Genomic DNA, 23058 nt, shown 5'->3' with positions numbered 1-23058 from the left:
TACCAACCAATAGGAAATTGTCCAGAAAGATACATATGAAACGATTCATATTGAGAGGAGTATTATAGGACAGCATTATTTTATTCCTTAAACTTTTTTATTTCTGTTTTCTATTCCTTTTTTTTTTTATTAACTCATGGTATATTTGTGTATCCCTTTTATGATGAAAAACTAAAGGTTGTTAAATAAGGCTAAATCATTATTTAAAATACACGATTAATTAAACAAAATCCATCTCTCCTAACATTACTAGATTCTTTCCTTGTGTACTTACAAATGGGACTTACATATCTAGTATCATCAAGTTTCTCCTGGATTCTTTTTACATAGGCTCTGTTAGTGCCAGTAGATGGTTGACTGTCTTTTGTTCACACACAATTATAGGAAACTGGATCCTGTAGAATAATGCTTCCAAAGTCCGTATCAGAGACTCATGGCATACACATTGCCCTGTGAATAAATGTATGAATGGTAAAGTGATTACTCACTCATCTAAACTTCATGGTCTCAAAGTTAGGTGTGTGAAGCTATTGGAATGTAGAGGTAGGATGGTCTGTTAGCACTAACACGGGCAGTTTCTGACATACACTGAAGCTTTATTTCCAAATGTGTTCTGTAACATGAATTATTCATAAGTCAGAGTCATATGGATCTAAGATAATTATGCATATTAGATATCCATCTGTAGTGCTGTGGTAGCTCTTAAGATCACCGTGGGTGCTTTTAAGACACAGACTTCCAGATTTCACTCTAGACAGGGTGGAAAGTGGAAGGCCCGAGCGTAGCGATTTTTAAGACACTCCATTGGTGAGTCTCAGCTTTATAGTCCTGCATAGGTAGGCCTTCCTATGGGCTTTTGGAAAGCTATGGTCCGAGGCATCTACAGTGAGCCTGAGTGGAGTTTTCCCTGCCCAACGCAACCAAGGTGCTTGTGCCTTTTCTCTGTTTGATAAAAGTACTTACGTTGTGTTGATTTTAAAAGAAAAAAATATTACAGAGACTGCTACAATGCCATCCTTCTCTATTCCTTCTCCGTAGCAATCCTGTCCTGGTGTGTCACATTTATTAATAGTGTTCCCCTCTGACCATGAGAGACACACCTGTAGGTTAAAAATTGCATTTATTGTTAAGGCAAGGCAAAACCAGTACTGTCGAGAATACTGGCGTACGGGGCCGGGAACCACTTGGCAGAGGCTAGTGTGTGGGATTTGAACTTTGGGTAGGTAATTTGGGGAAGAATCTAAATGACAGAAGGTGGCATAAGGTGGCATTTTATAACCGAGTATCTTGATAAATTGTCAGTGTAGGAGTGACATACCAATGGGAGGAAGAAGCTGCAACTGGCAAATGAGTAGGAGTCGTTTACTGAGTTACAAGGTAGACGTGGGTAACTTGGGTTGCACAATGCAGCCGTTGGACAGTAGAGCAAGTCTTTGTAGGACTGGATCATTCCACAGGAACCGTTCGCTCTAGATGAGGACGTCACATCAGATCTCACACAGGAGACCTACTCATACGGATTCACGATATAAATTAATTCATTTTTCCCCTCCCATTCCTTCCTTTCCCTTCTGGTTTTCTCCTTTCTTTTTTCTTCCTTCCTTGTCTGGGACACTTGCAAATGGTCCTGGATTTGTATCCTCTCTCAGTTCTCCTTAGGTGTCAAGGGTCCCTTCATTATAAACATCTAGACAGTGTACATGTATTCAACTCTACCACGTGTTGTCAAATTTCTTTCTTCCGGACAAGCAATTTTCTTTCCCTTCTGCAATTCATAAGAGAAGTTCTACCAGATGTTCTCCTTAGCCTGGGGCAATTTTTGATACTTAAGAAGTATTTTTGGCTCGTGTGTAGTGGTGTCTTGTTTTACTTTTCCTATTCTCAGTTGTCACTGAGGTGGAGCATCTCTGCACATGGATGTTCCTCCTTAGGGACAGTGCAGTGCCCTCCCTGAGAGTATGGCCTCCGCATATCTGGGAGATCTGGACCCGAGGCCTGGTTCTGGTTGATGTTTGCTAACTGTACGGCCTTGAGCTAATTGCTTCTGTGAATTGAAGGTGTTGAAGTCTTTGCAAGGTGGTCATGAAGTGTATAGGTGTAAGAATCTGCCAGCAGGGCTCGACACATGTGATACTATATAAACCATAGTGAGAATTTTTGGATTCTTCAAAAACACAGAATTGTTGTGCGAATATGTTTTTGTTTTAATCCCAGGTGTGGGATATGGGCCTGCTTCAGATTGTCCACAGCAGCTGACTGTGATTTGCCTCATGCCCTAGCAGGGGTGTGTTTTTTTCCAGCTGCAGATAGCTTATGAACTGGAACTCTGGAGATGGTATATAAAAAGCAGTGGCTCTTGCCTTTGGCGGCAGCTGCTGCTGCTGTTGCTGTTGTTGCTGTTTTCTGGGCTGCTGGTTTCTGGTTGGAGATATCCTAACCATGAAGATCAAACTCACCCAAAGAACTCAACACCCCCAACCAGCAGGAACTAGTCCAGCAATATTGTTGCCCCCTCTCCCCTCTAACCTTCTTTCTCTCCTACCTAGTGTTGGGGGCTTGGAAGAGACAGGGACAGTGTAGAGAAGTAGGAAAAAAAACACAATAAAGTAGCCACAAGTCCAGCTACAATAAACCCTAAGCCATTGTTGCCATTTGTGTTGTTAATTGTGATTCTTCTTCAGTGAAGTGTGTATTTCTATCCCCTGCCCACTTGTAGGTTGGCCTCTTTGTCTTTTGAAATTTGATTTACCGGTGTTCTTCATGCATTTTTCACAATAACCCTTTTATTATGCTTCTTTGGTTATAAATATTTTCTGTGGTTTTCCTTTTCATTTTATATGTAGTGTTTGCTTTTCATGTATTAACACAAATACACAGAGCTGTAAGTGTAAATAAAAACGAAACGTCTTAGAATTTGGCATAAATATGAAATATGGTGTGATGTCTCTTAGCTGGCAGATATAAAGCTGTATAGCAGCCATTTCTTGGCTGTTCTTGCATGTTTTAAACCTAAAGAAAAAAGAGAACCTATAGTTATAAAAATAAATGTGTTATCAATAGCACAAACATGATCAGGCAGAAACAATGACTTAGTCATGGTGAACAGCCCTTGGGACCACATCTGGCCCATAGAGAGCTGTGTTTTGTTTTGCTTATTTCATAGTTTGCTTGGGACCAGCAGTGTAAGCCTGAAAAGTTTTAAAAGTTTTTAAATTAAGTGCCAAGTTATTTCATATTACAAAATTTAGCACTTTGGTTACAACAGTAAAACTTGGGCCATACGGCATCGCTGGCTTATTATCTATTGGCAATGCTGGGCTGTGGCTAAGTAAGCAGCTGACCCCGTTGAATGGGAAATAATTTTCTAGTTTGTCAAAAGCTCCAACACGGTCAGTGTTCTCCTTGTCTTTGGCCTGACTAGCAGGCATCACTTATTGCTAAGTCTAATCTCTTGTTTTCTTTACTTATGTACGTTATCTGTCTGGGCCCTGCAGCTAATTGAGTCTGTGTGTTAGCTAACAGAAGGTAAGATAAGGCCAACCTTCCCCTTCCCAATAGCACACAAACCCCTGGGAGGGATATTCATCATTCATAGTTTTTTGCAGTTTTCAGTGAAGGTGACTTCCTGATGATGGCTATTTAGGAAAAAAAATTCTAATATTAAAAAAACAAAAAACAAAACACCCTGGTAGTTTAGCATTTGCATGTTGTATGCTCTGATGTTCACTAGCGCAACATAAATACCCACCAGGAAGGGCATTATATCTATGCTCTAGGACTCTCTCCTAGTTTACATTATTGATTTCAAAATGTCTGACTGTGTGACATCATCGGTCTCTGTCTATTCTATGGCAAGGGAAGTAATCCTGGACGAGTGGGCAGGTTGTGTGATTGCTGGCGTCTCCTGCTTCTCAGGGTTGTGTATTTCACTCTTAGCACTTCCTTTCTTGCTTGCACCTCTAACTTTGCTTAAATGCCTTGTTCTACCCAAGAAATTGTTCACTATGGTGTTGGCATCTTTGTTTAATTTCTAATTCATTGAATTGTGTCCCCTGACTCCACTCCACAACTGGATGACACTGGTTCCTACAAGACCCTTATATTTCCCCTGTTACCCATGTCCTAAGTCCTGGATGATACGAATCTTAGCATTAGGCATAAAACTGTAGGCAGTAGAAGAGCAGAAAGAAGAAGGAAGGTGGGAACAGGCCACAGGAGACTGGAGCAATAGAAATCTGTGAGGTGTTGGGTAATAAACGAGGAGAAAAAAGTAAAAATTCTAGAGGTTACTTAGGAAAAACAGTGCTAATCAATGTTGGCGGATTGAAGAAGAACTTGAAAGAAAGCCTAGGAAGTAGCTCGAGTCCTCGGTGCATGACATAGGTGACAAAAGAAACTGAGTGGTGATGATTTGGATTAGGGAAAAAAACGAAGGCCCTATCAGCTGTCGTGTACACGGCAAGGCCGACTTTTTCAAAGCTAAAGGGAAATGCCAGAAATGTGTGCCTGAGTCGGCAGCACTGGGTATAGCTGGGTATGTGCTGTACACACTTGTATGTGTGTACTTATGTATGGTGTGTACGTAGATGTGTGTGCACATGCACCTGTGAGTGTTTTAGTCTATTGCTTCTTTACCTTAATTAATCAACTAATTAAGTTAATGATACAGGATCTCACTATGTAGCCCTAACTGGCCTGGAACTTGCTATGTAGACCAAGATGCCCTCCAAATCACAGAGATCTTCCTGACCTTGCCTCCATAGTGCTGAGATTAAAGGCGTGGCCATCATGCCGAGCTGCCATCATATATTTTGAGCTAGAATCTCATTGAATCTGGAACTCATTGATTTTCTGGACTGGCTGGTCAGGAAGGCTCAGGGAGTCTCCTGTTTTTGTCTTGTTAGCGCTGAGACTGCAGGTGTGTGTATTGCCATGCCCAGCTTTTTAAGTGGGCCCTGGTGTTCTGACCTCAAGTCCTCAGGCTTGTGTATAGCAGGTACTTTGTGGACTGAGCCATTTCCTCAGGCTAAAAAGCACTTTTTAACCTTTGAGAAAGGAAGTTTATCTCTTCCCTTGAATCAAATGCAAAGGTGTGTGTGTGTGTGTGTGTGTTGTGGCATGTCTTTCTGTGTCTGGATAAAGGGTCTGTTTCTGTCTTAGAGTCAAAAAGGGTTCGCAGTTCATAGATGGGAAACAGCAGCCGGCCTATGGGCTCCATGTGTCCTGTGAGGAGTCAGAGCTATGTGGGAGATGTGATAACTACAGAAAGCCTCCTGGAGGGCTAAGGGCTTAACTGAAACTGAAGTGAAGTGAGATGTTGTCAGGGATTAGTGTTCCTCAGGTCTATACTGAGGCCTGATGTCAAACTTGAGATACACACAGAGGAAATTAAACACTATCCTGTGGAGTAGCAGGGAGGGTTTATCTCTGCCGATAAGACAAAGTGCGAAATATGAACTAAGAGGTTCACATTTCACGAGCCTAATTTTATATTTTCAAAACATGTGTCCTTCAGGGCACAGCCGTGCAAAACCACTTAGTTTTGACTCTCTGCTGAACCTTGATCTTTTACCCTTTGGTTCTCCCTAGGATATGTTTAGTCATCATCCCCTATGAAAGTCCAGGCTGGCACTCAAAGCTACAATAAACAGTGCTGTTTCTAGTTTTTTAATGCTTTATTTTTGAGCACTAACACCCATTTGTTTTCCTGGTAGCAAAACTGCTGAGTTCCTGAGCAGACTGGACACAGACGTGAGGAGCAGAAAGGACTGTGAAGTTGTTGCTCGTGCTACCCAGTCCTGCACATGGGTGAGTGGAGACTCATGCGCGGTTCTGTCTGGCACCTTTGGAAGAGATGCTTACAGCCTGAAGACTAAGGGCACAAGGCGACAGGTGCAGCACAGAAGGATCTGGAACTCTGACCCACCCCCACCAACTGCTGCTCCTTGAGGTGTAAAATGATGTGTGTGCTTGTTACCACAACATGGGTGTCTGAAAAGTTCTTTACCTTACCCAGCCAGCCACCTATACTTCCCCTAAATCTCTTACCTTGCACAGAATGAGTTTCCTAATATTTTTATGTGTGGATATAATATACTTTTATCGTATCAGCCCCCTCCACCATGAGCCCCACACCCCCTCTGTCTAGGCTTCCTGGTCCTTTTCTCCCAAAGAGTCCTTCCGTTTTCATGCTTTTGTTTTTTATTCTTGATTCTTTGTGTGAGAAGAAACATTTGATATTTGTTTAACTGAGTCTAGCTTATTTCACTTAACATTGTAATTTTCCATTTAATTCATTGTCCTGAAAACAACACAACTTTGTTCTCTATCGTGAAAGATGCTCTACTGTAGTATTTCTACCATGTTTTCTTTATCCTCCATCCACCCCCCCAGGTGCTCAGGTTGATTCCATGGCTTGACAATGGTCCGATATATTGTCGATATATTGTTATTCTGACATTAATTCCTTCGCCTCACCAAACTTCTTATTTCCACATGAGGTCTAGTTCACTTTCTACCCTGAATGACCCTGGTAAAGAGATAAATCAATACTCAGAAATCTGGGTGCTGAGTATAGAGCTTAGCACTATTAGAAAGCTCTGTTGCTTTTTTTTTTTTTTTTTTTTTTTTAAGACTGTGTGCAGCCTTTCCCTGGTAGAGGACATTTGAGCTGAAGCTAACAAAATGAGTTAGTAAGATGAAGAGAGTCATTCCACGTATCAGGATTCAATGACACGAGGTTTAAAGTAAGGAAAAACTATGGCTGGTCTAGGGGAAGATGGCTTCCATAGATACAAGGGAGAAATAAACCAGAAAGCTCAGGAAGTAAGCAGGAGCCATGAGGACATTTCCTTAACTAGGGCATCAATGGTAAACCGGGTAGGGCAGATTACTGTCCAGTTTGTGTAGCATCTTTGTTCTCCAGATTCTAGTAACATCGCCTGGGTTGCTGGTCCTCAACCTAATGCCTGAGACCCTTTAATACAGTTTCTCATGTTATGTTGACACCCAACTATAAAATTATTTTTGTTGGTGCTTCATAACTGTAATCTTGCTACTATTATGAATCATCAGGTAAAAGTCTATGTTTTCTAATGGTCTCAGGTCACCTTGTGAGAGGGTCATTCAACCCCCCCCAAAAAAAGTCAAAACTTATAGGTTCAGAATTGCTGACCTAGACAATGGGACACCTAGAAATGGCCCCAACAGGAAGCTGGTGGTACTTCTGGTACAAGAGCCACTAAGGACATTTGTGTGTCAAGTTGGCGAACTATGGGGGCCAATGGGGCTAAAATGCTGTGAACAAGGAGGATTTGAGATCTCTTGTACTTTCCTGGGACCCCGCAGACAGTGGTATGAAGGATCAATCCAAAAGAATGGAGAGGGAAGACTCTTTAAGAGAGACTAGATGTGATGGTGGGGATTTGAAAACTGTTTAGAAGGTAAAAAAAAAAAGGGGGGGGGAGGGGCAGATTTGGAATGATGCCACTCTTAGAAAAAAAGATTACTCTTGCTTCCCCTCCTGTATATCTTCTGTTTTCCTTTTTCCATTTCTGATGTAGTCTTGCATTCTCTAAACTTGTCAGTGTGAGGTCTATAATTCGTGTCACCCCAAATCCTTCATCTCACTCCCCTCACTGATAGGAGGGAGAATTGAGAAACTGCAGGTCACAGCCTCAACTTACATGTGCAGGGCAAGTCCTCAGAAGGTCTGGATAGCTTTGTGGCTGTGAGGGGACAGGGAGGGCAGATAGGAATAGCAGCACCGAGGCCTTCGCTTGCCAGCATGTCTTGCTTTCTAGTTGGCCGCTTTTGAATCCTGTGATTTGAAACACCCAGCAGGACTGTGTCTGCTTGCTCTACTGATTTCCGCTCGTTTATTTGATTTCACGAGACCATCCTGAATTTTTAATATCGTCATCTATAACGCATCAGCCACTTCTCCCAGAGCTGCGTATTCTGTGCATTGATTAGTGCATGCATCCATCGCGCCATCCTCAAGCTATCAATAGGAAATATGGAGCAAGATCGGCCTCAGGATGGCTCCCCAGGAGCCGCATGCAAGAGAACACTCTATTCTGACACCAAACTATTAATACGTTGTCAGCGTTCGATATACTTAACTGAGTTTTAACCCGCAGTGTACTCATCTCCCTCTGTCTAATCCATATGCATAGAACTCTGAGAAAGCTTCGTGAAGCCATTCCTAATGCTTTAGGACAGTCAAATATATACACTGCACTTCAGTGAAAAACACGTCTTCCCTGTTAGAGGGTACCTAGTCAGTGTCCTGAGTGTCAGCCATGTGCCCTTCCATCTGCGTGCAAACGAGGAGCTGTGAGGACTTAAATTATTGTTTTTTTCTGTTTCCTAATTTTAGTATACTCTTCAAAGCAACTTTTCTAAAAATGTTCTCCCGGCTAATGTTTTATCCATATGTTCAGCGTATTCTGATCATATCTACCTCACTCTCCCCTCTTTAGCTTGCCCTAGCTCTACCAGCACATCGTTTTCCCAAGTTCATTTCCTCTTTTTCTTTTTTTAAACTTAATTTTAAACTAAAAATTTCATAGAATCTGTTTTGATATTCTTTTGATAGTTTTCTCCTCCCTCGACTCCTTCTACATTCTCTTCACCTACCTCTCCACCCAATTTCATGTACTTTCTCTTTCTCTCTCTCCAAAAAAAAAAAAAAAAAAAAAAAAAAAAAAAAGGAAAAACCAGTAAGACATAAGCAAAAATACCGTAAAACTAATCTAGACAAAAAGCAAACAAAAGGCCATGGAATCATTTTTGCATTGACCAACTACTTCTAGGAATGAATCTGGAGCATGATACTCCTTTCTGAGACAATATTAGTTGCCAATAACTTCCTGGTTAGGTCTGGGACTTGGTGTCTATTTCACCTTCTCTGTGTTGGGAGAACTATTGGCAGGTCTTGTGCATTCTTGTCACAGTCTCTGTGAGTTAATGTGTGTATCTGTTTGGCACTGGTTTTTTGGGAATCATCTACCACCTCTAGTTCTTAAAATCTCCCATCTCCTCTTCCACATAGATCCACACAGAGGCAGGACTTTGACAAAGACATCCCATTTAGGACTGAGTACCCCAGTGCCTCTCACTCTGCACATTGCCCAGTTGAATTTAATAAGTGCTGCTCACCGATTTGGGCACAGGCCACCTACCAGAGATCCCACTGGCGCCACAGGAAACACGACTCGCTCTTCCCAACCAGGCATCAACTGCCAATAGTTCCTCAGCTAAAGATGTTGTCTCATAATCCTCTGTAAGCATATGTATAAGCATACACACACATATATGTATAACATACACATATATGTATAACACACACACATATGTATATAACACACACACATAGGGAGTTTGAGCAGAGGTATCCTGCATTTGCCCACCAAATACCTGGGTGAATAAAGGAAATTCTCAGTACCAGGCATGAGTTATCTTCCCATGAGCTCTTAGACACTGCTCTAATATGAACATATATCCTCCATTGGAAGAGAGGGATTTTTATAAATATGATGTAATTATATGGATGAAAAAGCCTGCAAGAAAATTTCTTCGTGTGCCAGAATGAAGCTCTTTGAGCTTTAGCACTCCAGACAAAAAGACATTTACAGAGCTCACTTGCATATAGATGGTATCACTCTCTCTAGTAACTACAGTTGGGGTTAAGGTGGGGGCAAAATCCTTCCTTTCTGAGCTATTAGCAATGGACAGTCCTAGCTACATTTTAAACAGTTTCTAGTCCCTGGCTTGTTTCCCCCTCTTCTGCAAAATATAAAAAAATAAGCTTGTGTGTGTGGTGTGTGTGTGTGTGTGTGTGTCTGTGTGTGTGTGTGTGTGTGTGTGTGTGTGAGAGAGAGAGAGAGAGAGAGAGAGAGAGAGAGAGAGAGAGAGGATATATCATATATATTCATTGAGAATTCCATTTCCATACAATGCATTTTGGTCATATTTACTACCCAGCTTTTCCATCCCTATCCTTTCCTACCCACCCAACATTGTGTCTTGTTTTGTTTTTTTGTTTTTTAACTATTAAGGCCTATTTGTACAGCCCAATTATTCTTGGCTGTGTGGCCTCCTATTAGAGCATGGCCAACTTACTAGGGGCTACTCTCTCACTAGAGAAAACCATCTCTCTGTCTCCCAGCAGCTACTGATTGCCAATAGCTCCTCAGCTGTGGGCAGGACGTCACGCCAGCTCCCCTCTCCATGCAGGGATGTGCCTGGATTGAGCTGGCGTGGGTTCCGTGAGTTCACATGTGCAGTTTCCCTACCTGATGCAGAAGACACTGCTTCACTGTAGTCACCTTCCGCTCTGACTCTCACACTTTTTCCGCCCGCTCGTCCACGATGGTCCCCGAGCCTCGGTGTGTTATAGATGCTTCACGTAGGCCTGTGCATTCCACTGTCTCTCGTTCTCTGCGCCTTGGCCAGTTGTGGGTCTCAGTGTTCATCACTGTGGCAGACAGAAGCTTCTCTGGTGGGTTTTGAGAGGTGCGTTAATCTATGGTTTTAGTACATTATGTAGGAATCAGTTTATTACCACGTCAGTTTAGCAGCTTGAGAGCAGTAGTTCCTCCTCTAGGCCCACGCACTGGTTAGCCATAGGCTTTTAGTCCAATAATGGCGCCTAGTGTGGTTTTCATCTTATAGAGAGGGGTCGAAATCCAATTTTTTAAAAAGTAGTTGCTTACTTCCTATGATGTCTGTGCCACTAAAGTTGCAGCCCTGTCTTTTGTTCCTCAGACTCTTTTAGCGGCTCCCAGTAGCTTCAATGATTAAGTCAAAATGCCATAGCTTAGGTGCAAATACTCTTCCTGCTCTCCACACCTCTGCCTACCTCTCTCCCTACCACACCCCTGCCCATCGCTTCTCTCTCCTTAGATGCCCCCTCATCAGCCCCTAAGGTCTACTGGACTAGTCTAGATTTTTGCTTCTCCAAGTGTGATCCTTGGACCCACAGCGTTGGCCATCTGGGAATGTACAGAGATGCTGATGCAGCTCAAGCCCCACCCCAGGCCTTCTGGCCATGCGTGATTCACGGGCATGGTGATGTTGGAGAGAAGCTGCCCCTTGGTTCTCTGTTCCCTCTGTTCCTCACGCCCCATGGAATTTTTTTTCTAAATCCACAGGTCACATGTTCTTTCCTTTAAAATGTCACACGATGCTCATATGTCAGCACCCCCTCCACTCTGTTTTGTCCTGTTTGCATCCAAATACCACAAAGTCCTTGCATTTCCTGTTATTGCTATAACAAACCACTGCATATCAACAGTAGGTAACTATGAAGTGCAGCCAAGACTGAGAAGGACTGCACTGAGGGTGTACTGATGCAAGCAAATTCAATTATTGTTTTACATTTCTGGGGGCCAGAGATCCAAAAGGAGTCTGAAGGTGCTAAAAATCTACAGGACTGGTTCATTTTGTAGAGACTATGGTCATCGGCGCCTTACTTTTTGTAGCCTCTTGAGACTCTAAGCGTTCATTGACTGGCTGTGCGTGTATTGCCCAGGTCTCTTATTCTACCTTTTCCCTGCTCTGACCTTGCCTCTTTGTTATGCAGACCCTTGGAATTACATTGAGTCTACCTAGTTAATATAAAACAGTCTCCCATCTCAAGGCCCTTACCTTTTGCTATACTTTTTGTAATATGTTGTGATAATAACATAATATAGAAATTGAGGGTGAAACTATCTCTGGGTGGCCATTTTTGTACCCCTCAGCAATATCCATTAACATGTAAATATTGCAATCTCTTTATGACTTCCTTCCTTCCTTTCTTTTTTTTTATTTTATTTTTTATTTTTTTTATTTTTATTATACATACAATGTTCTGCCTGCATGTGCCCCTGCAGGCCAAAAGAGGCACCAGATCTCATTATAGATGGTTGTGAGCTACCATGTGGTTGCTGGGAATTGAACTCAGGACCTCTGGAAGAGCAGTCAGTTCTCTTAACCTCTGAGCCATATCTCCAGCCCTCTCCATGACCTTCAAACCTTGCTAACTCATTTCTTCTTGTCATTCTCTCAACGCCACCAGTGTTTCATGTTTAGTATTTTCAGGATCTGAGTACTTTTTCCTTGCCCATCTACTTAATTAGTATATTCTGGTTATATTTTCTGTCTCTTGAAACTTGTAAACATTTGAGAAGAGTCTGTTTTATTTTTGCATTTTCTTCATTCGTTTCCTTCGCCTTTCCAGCTGTTCCACCCAGTGCTTCTTGATTAAAGTTTCTACACATTTTCCGTTTTGTGACAGTTGGCTGGCTTGTCGGTTCTATCTTCCCTGTCCAGATATCACCTCACTCCTGCTCTGAATGCAGCCTGTTCTTCCTGTCCACAGCCCAGAAGTTCTTCTAGAACTTTCCTTTAGTACAATGGGTCAGAGCCTCCTCTGCCCAGTGAATGGATCTGGGGAGCTTTAAAACATCTTCATGCCCAGGCCACACCCCCAGAGATCCAGCTACAGCTACCTGGACCTGAGATCCTTACTTTTTAAAGCACCCAAGGTAGCTGTGGAACACAGCCAAGGTGGAGGCAGATGCTCAGAGGATGCCTTGGGACTTGACTTTATTGCTTTTTTTTGTCCTCTGATCTCTGGATCTCCGTGCTTTGATTTCATGGTTTGTTTCTTTGTTTTAATGTAACATCTTGTCTAGTAGTTTTCCCGGAGAAGACGCACGGAAGGCAAATGTGTTGGGGCTCTCCTGTGTCTGAAGCTGTTTTTATTCGTTCTTCCTGCTTTGCTTGCAGATTGACTGGTAGCTGTTCCAAACTGGAAGGAAGTTTACTCCTTTTCAGTATTGGCTCCCAAGGAATCCAAGGGCATCTGGATTTCAGTTCTTATAGGAGCTTTTAAACCTGCTTCCCCTGAGATTAATTTAACATTCTCTCTTGTTCTCCTGATATTCCCTAATGGTATGGCTCTGACTATGAGGGTTTTTATTATTCATTTTCAATTTGGAAACTCATTTCTAGTTCTAGATGACTTTCTAGTGTTATCTTTTTTATATTATTGTTATTCATTTCCCTTCAGTTCGTCCTTATAGAATTCTTATTCCTCTAATCCCAGGCCACCTGGATTTATTTTCTAACTTTTTCTTTTAAACATCTTTTTCCTCCTCAAATTTATTATTTGATACTTTTAACTCCTGCCTGCTGACACATTTTTTGACTCTATACTCTAAATATTTTACTGGTTTGCTCATTTTCCTTGGAGAAGGAATCTGTCTTTGATACTTTTGAAAGAACAAACTATCTTTCTCATTTGGATGACAGCAGTGCAGGAGACAAGTGGATACGCCACCGAAGGCATCGGGATGCAGGATTTTACACAGCCTTTCGGTCAGGCCGTTCACCACTGCTGCCTGCTGTACTTGGTGCATCTTCTTTCATTTCCCTGCCCCAGAATACATTTTGGATTTCCCCGTAGGATCGACAGAATTAGCACTTGAATCTTCAGGGCCAGAACAGGCATATAAGATAAACAGCATATGTGGACTTTTAAAATAATTTTTCATCTTCTTCTGACCAATCTGGCTTCCCAAATAGCTGGTCCATCCATTTCTTATGCCTTTAGGCAACTCTGAAGGAGGAGGAAGAGGAGGAGAAGGAGGATAATGATGATGATGATGAAGAGGAGGCTCATCTTTTGTGTGTTTTGAAGGTCAAGTGACTCCCACAGGCTCAGTATTTGAACAAATGATCCCCAGCTACTGATGGCGTTTTTCAACCTGTGGGTCATGACCCCTCCAAGGGGTCAACCGACACTTTCACAGGAGTCATGGATCAGCTATCCTGTACATTAGATAGAGTTATGCAGTAGAAAGAAAGTAATTCTGTGGTTGGGGTCACCACAACATGAAAAACTGTGTTAGAGGGTCGCAGCATTAGGAAGGTTGAGAAACACTGAGTCGGAAGGTAAAGCTTCGCTGAAGAAAGTGGATAGCTGCGGTTGGGGCAGCTTGAGGTTTTATCGCTTGGTCCCACCCTCTGGTCACTCTCTTCTTCCAGACTGTGGATGCAGTGTGACAGCTGCGTTCCTACTCGGGCCATTTTGCTCTTCTTGAATGAGTCTCCTTGAACTGTGAGCCAGAAGAAGCCCTCCCCTCTTTAAACTGCCTATTTTGTCACAGCAAAGAGAAAAGCCATCTACTCTGCACCATCCTCTGTCTCTTGACAGCCCATGTTCTGGTTCATTCTTTTCTTGTATCACTTTCTAAGAATAAGTTTGTCACAAGACTTGGAGTTCATTTGTGTTGGCCAACTACTCCTGGGCACGAGGCCTGTGCTGAAGAGACACTGGGTTGGAGAAAATGGACTTTTTTCTTTCCCAGCAGGTGTCCATTACAAATTGCTTTTTGGGTAGTTGTGGGACCCAGTGTCCATTTCTCCTCCTCTGTGCTGGAATTTTTGTCTGGTTTGAATCTGTTCATACTTTCTTGTGCAGCCACAGTCTCTGTGAGTTTGTATGTGCATCAGCCCTGTTCTGTCGGGCAGACACTGTTTCCTTGGAGTCATCTACCACCTCTGACTCTTAATGACTTTCCGTCTCCTTTCCCGCCCAGATCCCTGAGCCTTGAAGAGTGGGGCTTTGAAGAAAACATCCCATTTAGAACTGTATCCTAGCTAAAACAATGTGATTTGTCATTTGCTCATATGGTGTGATTCTCTTCCCTTTAGCCTGTTTCTTATTCACTCCTTGAAATACAGCTTAACATCACCCACTTGGAGAAGGTGTCTTTGACCCTGTTTGGTTATGTGTCATCCTTGTTAGCTTCATCTGTCATGACAGTTGTCATGCATCGGCACTGTGATCATTGTCTCTCTGACTTCCATGTGAGGCTTTTCGAGGCTGCGATCTTGTTTTGACACAATACTTGCACATAGGAGGCTTAGGTATTGTTGAATGCATTTTAAGTATAGCCTACAATGGATAAGTATGCATTGGTTTAATGAAGAAACTTAGAATCCATTAGTATATCAAGTGAATATTTAATACTACACGAATTCTGTGAATACAGTGATTTACACTTGGCTAGTATTAAGAACTAAGAAAAAGTAGAAAATAAAATGTACTTTATCCTGATTTTTTTTTAAACAGAAACTACCAGGCCTGCCTAGAGATCCCAGCTGGGTAAGCATGACTTAGGGTTACAGGGGATTTTGAGCACTCCATAGCTAAGGCACCACATGACTCCCCTGTTCTTGTAGCCTTTTATATGGCCCCTCCTATGTATAATAAGCATCTTATGTTCCTACTGAAAAATAGCACTCATATCCTGATACAGAGCAGTGTGATGCATTTATCAAGAAAATACTCAAGTAAAACTCATGTTCCTTGTTCAAACCATAATATTCACCTACATTCTTCATTGCTCCCTGGATCTGATATAGACTATTTATGACTGAGATTGGCTTTCTCTAATATAAGTGGAATGGGCATGAGAGAGCCACTGCCCACCTGCTGTGGTTCATCATGACCCCGTAGTTTGGGGCTATAGATAAGGGAAAACCATGGAATCTAGGTTGCCTGTGTGATGAAACAGGCTTTGGATAGATGAGGGATTTCAGAGCACACAGAGCTCCACTAGTCTCACTGACACTGCTGCGTGATGTGATTCTGAAAGCTTCTCCCCGTCCCTGAGGGGTGGCTCTTACTGCTAGGTGGTAGACGGATCTTTATAGTTATAAGATTTGGGGACTATACTAGGAAGTACTGGAGAAAAACGATAGCAAGGGAGTGGGGCGGGGGATCAGCCTACATGGGCTGTCTGGTGTATTAGTCCAGAGCATGAGGCCTGAACTATATGGCTTTCTCACATGCTGCTGCTGGGAGTTTTATGAGATTCCTGGGGTGTTAGGTCATCAGGTTGTGCCTCTTGCCTTTAGGAGGCTGGGGCTTCATAGTCACTGTGAAGTAGGAAAAGTGTGTGGCGCACGAACAAAAGACAGATAGTCTGTGCTCATGATGGGGCTTACAGCCGGATAAACCCATCGTAACTGGAAAATATTGCAAGGTGGGATGTATTCAGTGTATGTAACCCAGTAATCACCCTAGCATAGCGACATCACAGGCTGTGGAGTATCAGTCATTTCTCCTCCCAATGGTGTGGCTGACGGGATCGATGGCTTGCTCCCACTGCCAAACATCCAGAGGTAATGCCTTACTGTGTATCGCTAGCCTGGAGAGGAGACCGGAACTCAATTCTGCTGCATGCACATCAGTTTCGTGCAACCATAAAGTTGCAGGGGAGGGGACCCACAAGTGAACCATCGTAAGTCACAGACCTTTAATGCTTGAAATCTCGTACATTTTATATAAGTCTGTCAGTAGGCCAGGGTGTGGCTATGATGGCGAATCAGAAAGACTACAGGGCGTTTTCTTGAAGGCACTGGCTCTCCCAAGGCTCCTGTGGCTTCCGAAAAAGCTTTCCATCTCCCCTCCTCAGGCATAGAACTGTGTTTGGGGTTGCATATAAAGGCTTAGAAAGAAATACTTCTTTGGAATTACATGGTATTTATCACTAGTTGGCAGAGCTTAGTAGGGTACCATTAGTGAGCCATGGCAGCAACAGTGCTTCTAAAGCCAGCGCCGTTGCCACTTGTCTGTGAGAGAGACCAACCAGTCAGTCAGAGTAATCTTGGAAACATCTCCAGCTTTCCACCAGAAGGGATGAATTATGTTGGGTATCTCCAAGGAGAATTTTTTTACAGCTTAATTAAACAAACATTTAAATCATCCTTTAAAATGTGCTGGATGACTGTGCTTACACTAGCCTTCTTTTTATACATCCCAGGGGGTGTCTTCAAATGTATGCATAAATCACTCAGTAAGCAAATGTGTATGGAACGCTTAGTGTACACACCAAGTAGAGGCAGAGTTATTAACAGCAGTCCCTTGGTAGCAAGATTAATACACTGAGGTGACGCTTCTCCACTTGTACCTTTACAGGCCAGCAGCCAAGCACACAAGAATTCTCCATGGAGGGAAGACAACCAAAAACTGAGGGATGAACAACACCGGAAGGTAATTTACAAGGCCTTCCTTGTTATTGCAGATTGCTTCGAGTACCACGTGCTTTCGAAGGCTTGGTGAACAGAAATGTTGAGATTGTTTAAAAAAAAAATTGGAAACATTCACAGCACATTACCAACATAAGATACATTCCAGGTTTGTCCTATGGAGGTGGCTCCTTCCAGCTAAAACTTTTAAATACATAGCCCTACAGTAGTTTGTTCTGTGTTGGCCACATTCGGTGGCTGGCAGTTCACAAAGAAGAGGACAGCACACATAAGAACAACAAAGCACAACCAACCCCACGCAGTAGCCAGGGCTTTATGAAGTTACAAGTGACGTCCATGACAGATTCCAATGCTTTGAACGAAGCAGACTTTATGAAACCGGTTTAAATGTCTCTATACACGTGTATACAAATGCGAGGCATTCTACACACTCGGAGCAGTAGACATCAGCCGGATGAATGCAGAACCTCCTAACGTTTTAAATGGCTGACTTTCACAATGTGAAGTTTCTGGTCTGGTAACTACAACTATTCAGGGTTGTGACATGATGGTCCAACCTGCTGTGGATAAGCGGGCTCAGAGAGTGGAGAGCGTATGTGATGAAAAGCAGACAGAGAAATAAGGCATTGGACTTTCAGCTGTAGAGGCATTCAGGAACATGTAGTAACAAGGGCTATTAAAGACACAGACGTGAAAGCTGTGAGAAGGGCAGTGTGGTCCATCACTGCGCTAGCTGCCTGTTTGTCTTCTACACCCTTGGCTTGTCTCCAGGATTTGCCTGTATCTTACATGGCCTGTGTGGTAGAAAAGGAAGAGACTGTGCCAGACCAACGATTCAATCCCAACTCATCTCATGCCCAGGGGATTTCCAACGCTCCTTGACTGTGGTTGGTTTTCACCATGGGCACAGGCTGTAGAGTTGGTTGGTGAGGCTGTAGCAGAGTCGGCCTTTCAGTGTAGACTGTTATTGATCTGAAACAGTCTGATCTTCTTGCTAATTATCTTTCAGGTAAATTTCCTTTGTGGGTTTCTGCACTTTATCTAGTGTTTCCTGTACCTCGTTGTTCTTAGTGTTTATGTGGCCCTGTCTCTTTCTCTTACTTAGCTTTTACCCCTCTGTGCCACTGCTTGAAAATACAGTTCTAGTGATAGGAGTGGCTGGCTTTCCTTTTCATCCAGTTTCATAGTCCCTTTTCATTTGTGGCTTGATACGTTCTCATTTCCTGTGCTTGGTCATTCATTTGCACATATTTGTACTCTCGCCACGTAACTGACATTTCATTCACAGTCTTTTCTTTATTGTTATGATCTCTGCTTGCATTTTCTCCATTGTGCTTATTAAGCATTTCTCTCCCCCACCCCTCCCAATATTATGAGAAGATTTACAGTGCTTCTATTTCTGTTTTCAATCTTGCCGTGCTGCCTTTGCTTGTCTCTTCAGATCTGAAAATGTGTGCATCTCTCTGGCTTTGTGTCTGTGCTTAGTCCCCTCTCCCACCTCTACTCACCATCCCCGCTGACCGTCCCCACTCACTGTCCCTCCACCATCCCCCCTCACCATCCCCCCTCACCATACCCGCTCACCATCCCCCCTCACCATCCCCCCTCACCATCCCCCCTCACCATCCCCCCTCACCATCCCCCCTCACCATCCCCCGTCACCATCCCCCCTCACCATCCCCGCTCACCATCCCCCCTCACCATCCCCCCTCACCATCCCCCCTCACCATCCCCCGTCACCATCCCCCCTCACCATCCCCCGTCACCATCCCCCCTCACCATCCCCCCTCACCATCCCCCGTCACCATCCCCCCTCACCATCCCCCCTCACCATCCCCCCTCACCATCCCCCCCCACCATCCCCGCTCACCATCCCCCCTCACCATCCCCCCTCACCATCCCCCCTCACCATCCCCCCTCACCATCCCCCCTCACCATCCCCACTCACCATCCCCCCTCACCATCCCCCCTCACCATCCCCCGTCACCATCCCCCCTCACCATCCCCCCTCACCATCCCCCCTCACCATCCCCCCTCACCATCCCCCGTCACCATCCCCCCTCACCATCCCCCCTCACCATCCCCCCTCACCATCCCCCCCCACCATCCCCCCTCACCATCCCCGCTCACCATCCCCCCTCACCATCCCCCCCCACCATCCCCCCTCACCATCCCCACTCACCATCCCCCCTCACCATCCCCCCCCACCATCCCCACTCACCATCCCCCCTCACCATCCCCCCTCACCATCCCCCCTCACCATCCCCCCTCACCATCCCCCCTCACCATCCCCCCTCACCATCCCCCATCACCATCCCCCCTCACCATCCCCGCTCACCATCCCCAGTCACCATCCCCCCTCACCTTCCCCCCTCACCATCCCCAGTCACCATCCCCCCTCACCATCCCCGCTCACCATCCCCCCTCACCATCCCCCCTCACCATCCCCCCTCACCATCCCCAGTCACCATCCCCCCTCACCATCCCCGCTCACCATCCCCCCTCACCATCCCCCCTCACCATCCCCAGTCACCATCCCCCCTCACCATCCCCCCTCACCATCCCCCCTCACCATCCCCCCTCACCATCCCCGCTCACCATCCCCCCTCACCATCCCCCCCCCCACCATCCCCGCTCACCATCCCCCCTCACCATCCCCGCTCACCATCCCCCCTCACCATCCCCAGTCACCATCCCCCCTCACCATCCCCCCTCACCATCCCCCCTCACCATCCCCCCTCACCATCCCCCCCCACCATCCCCGCTCACCATCCCCCCTCACCATCCCCGCTCACCATCCCCCCTCACCATCCCCAGTCACCATCCCCCCTCACCATCCCCCATCACCATCCCCGCTCACCATCCCCGCTCACCATCCCCCCTCACCATCCCCTGTCACCATCCCCCCTCACCATCCCCCCTCACCATCCCCGCTCACCATCCCCCCTCACCATCCCCGCTCACCATCCCCTGTCACCATCCCCCCTCACCATCCCCCCTCACCATCCCCGCTCACCATCCCCGCTCACCATCCCTGCTCATTATCCCCGCTCACCATCCCCCCTCACCATCCCCGCTCACCATCCCCGCTCACCATCCCTGCTCATTATCCCCGCTCACCATCCCCCCTCACCATCCCCGCTCACCATCCCCGCTCACCATCCCCCCTCACCATCCCCGCTCATTATCCCTGCTCACCATCCCCTGTCACCATCCCCCCTCACCATCCCCCCTCACCATCCCCTGTCACCATCCCGCTCACCATCCCCCCTCACCATCCCCCATCACCATCCCCGGGACATCTATGAGACAGATGCCAGACCTGCGGGAGCCCTTCTCCATACATCTTCATTGTTCCTCTTGCTTTCTCCCTCTGCATCTCACTCTGAAGAGGTCACTGGATCACCTCCCTGCTTATGTTCTCTCAGAGCTCTCCACTGTGCTTATTTGACACATATATTGAATTCATTTGCTAACTAAAGCCACCTACCTATCTGCTTTAGCATAGCACGGTTTTGCTTTATGAGTCTAATATCCTCATCCCTCCACTGATGGTAACTGTACAGATATTAAAGTTCTCTACTTAAACTACCGGCTTCATTTCCCCTATTTTATCTTGGGTGCATTTGTTTCTTAATATTTTGTAGTTCTTGCTTACGCTTGCTTGAAAATGCTTGGATATACACCCAAGATGAGCAGCCACTGCCTTTCTGTGTGGTGTCATGTTCCGTGGTCACAAGCACCTGGCATGCGGTGCTGTTTCTTGGAGTTCATCCTCTCTTCCTTTGTCCTGTGCTACTGCTTCAGGAAAGACCCCAAATGCCCTAAGTGCTGCCCTCCAGCTGGTGGCCACAGCTTGAGGGTTACTTGAGGATTACCTTAGGATGCTCCTTTGGAGGCACAGCTAACTCAGCCCCAGTGTATTCTGCTCACGTAGTTTTCCATGTAACTTACTCTGTCCTCATTACCTTATCGCTGCTTATAGCCCCTTATGGCTTGACTGTGCTTCCTGAGTTTTGTATGGTTTTTGGTTTTAATTTAGAAAGTGAAAAGACAACAAGGGAAACCAGAAAAACACTTAAATAATGAGACAAAATTGTTATGGAGGCCATAAAAAGTAGGACTGCGAGACTCATGTGGGAAATGCATGCAGAGCTGTGCACACAGAAAGGAAACTTTAACTTTTAAATCTGTTTAATGCTTAAAAAAAAAGACATGAATTATGTACCAAGGAATTTACAGCAGAAACAATAAGTGAAACTAAAGGAAGTAATTAAGATAAGAACAAATTAATAAGTTAATAAGTAGAAACTTTACGAGGCAGCTGTTTTGAAACTCCGGCCGCATATTCTGTGATAAAGTCAAGGGATGAGGGAGTGTGCAGCAAGCACGATCCGGGAGAGATTAAATGCACGAGCATAAACATGCACCGTTAGACCTGCGAGGCCAGAGATGGAGCTGCGGGAGGACCAAGCTGGAGTTGCTGCAGGTAAGGGTCTGCTAAGAAACTGAAAATCTACAGGAAGTGAAAGACTCTCTGGGAAAACATAAAATGACAAATAGTTTAAAACTCACAAAGACAAATGAAAATGCCTTGGTTTAGAAAGTTTCCTGGGAGTTCCTTACCCCAACAGACTAAGCTTAATGTTAGAAGTGAGGTCCTCAGAAGTTTTTCAGGAAAGTTCTTTTTTTTCCTTGTACTTAGAAACTATTCCAGATCAAGGAAAAGAATTAAACATTTTAGATTTTCTTTTACCTATTGTTTAAGAACACATGCATGTAAGTGTGTGTAGATTCACACACACATTCTCTTGCACACACAAAGAGAAAAAGAAAGGCATAGATATTTTAAATATAAAAGTTTCAAAAGATAAAAAATTTAATGTTGAAAAGAAAACTGAAGTAGAGTTTTTCTTCTAAATAATAATTTACCAAGACAAAATAGAGTTTATTCTAAAAATTCAAAGATAGCTGGCTATTACATTTTTTTTATATTTTTATATTTAGAATAGGAAAAACTACCAGGAAAAATGTTACATTGAAGAAATGATGGAATTTTTAATTCTATCAGTTAAACAAAATTTAAGTAAACTATAATAAAAAGATATTCTTCACATACATATAACTTTCCAAACAAAACCCCAATATATAAAAAATATATATATTGTATATATGTATATATAATATATATATGTATATATGTATATATATAAATATATATTGTATGTATATATACATACATACATATACACACCACTGATGCCAAAATACCAGAAATGAGCAATATAAGATCACTTATAAGCTCTCCCATATAGACCAAGTCCATTATGGAAACTCTGACACATTGTGTCTCAAAGCTATTTGAGGGAAAGCTGTTAATATTGCATGGAACAAGCTTTGGGAATTATTTTAGCCAACTTGATAAGGCAGGAAATGAAAACTTGAAAGGAACTTTTCTAATTATTGGAGATAAGCTGATATTTATGGATGAGAACAATTCGCCTACACAACCCAAGAGGGATTGTTGAAGCGTGATTAGCCAGATTGAAGTCCGTATGAGAGCTGGTTACAAGAGATTTATCACAAGGGAACGCTCTCAAATGCCAGCGAAAATTGATTAGAAAATATAGTGAAGTAAACTGTGTTAAAAAAAAATCATTAAGTAGCTTAAAACAAACAAGCAAAACCAAAGCATAACTTTTCTTTATCCATAAAAGTCCATTTGAATAAACAGAGATGGTAGTATCCCTGAGTGGAAAAACTCAACATTGCAGTAATTACAGTGGTATTCAAATTTGTGAGTTTAATTCCAATGAAATTTAAAATACTCTGAAAAAAGAATCTCTGAAACTGAACTCTGAGAGTAATGCAAAAATGAAGTGAAAACATTTGGAAAAAAATTACTACTGATTTATGCATTTGCTGGGGCAAGAGATTACAGAAGTGGGTGTAATATAGTGGAGGCAAACTCCATGCTCTTACTGGTGACAGGAGAAGCTAAAAGCCTCC

At 44.0% G+C, this 23058-nt stretch overlaps 1 protein-coding gene across 4 annotated transcripts in view; it reads left to right on the top strand.

Annotated features, from left to right (window-relative positions):
• The window catches only part of EPSTI1 (epithelial stromal interaction 1), a 103137-nt gene that overhangs the window by 59400 nt on the left and 20679 nt on the right, over window positions 1-23058 (top strand). For 2 of the 4 annotated variants that reach the window (XM_084767963.1, XM_084767962.1), the window contains exons 7-9: window positions 5715-5808; window positions 15128-15160; window positions 16979-17053. In XM_084767963.1, coding sequence (XP_084624089.1) covers window positions 5715-5808; window positions 15128-15160; window positions 16979-17053 — 202 coding nt within the window. The remainder of the gene's footprint in view (window positions 1-5714; window positions 5809-15127; window positions 15161-16978; window positions 17054-23058) is intronic. The other 2 variants (XM_084767964.1, XM_084767965.1) reach the window with 2 other exon arrangements.

Source organism: Acomys minous, assembly GCF_964271855.1.
Source record: "Acomys minous genome assembly, chromosome: 18".
Taxonomy (NCBI): Eukaryota; Metazoa; Chordata; class Mammalia; order Rodentia; family Muridae; genus Acomys; species Acomys minous.
Note: the sequence above shows the minus strand (reverse complement) of the source record. Positions and strands in the feature narration are given on the sequence as shown.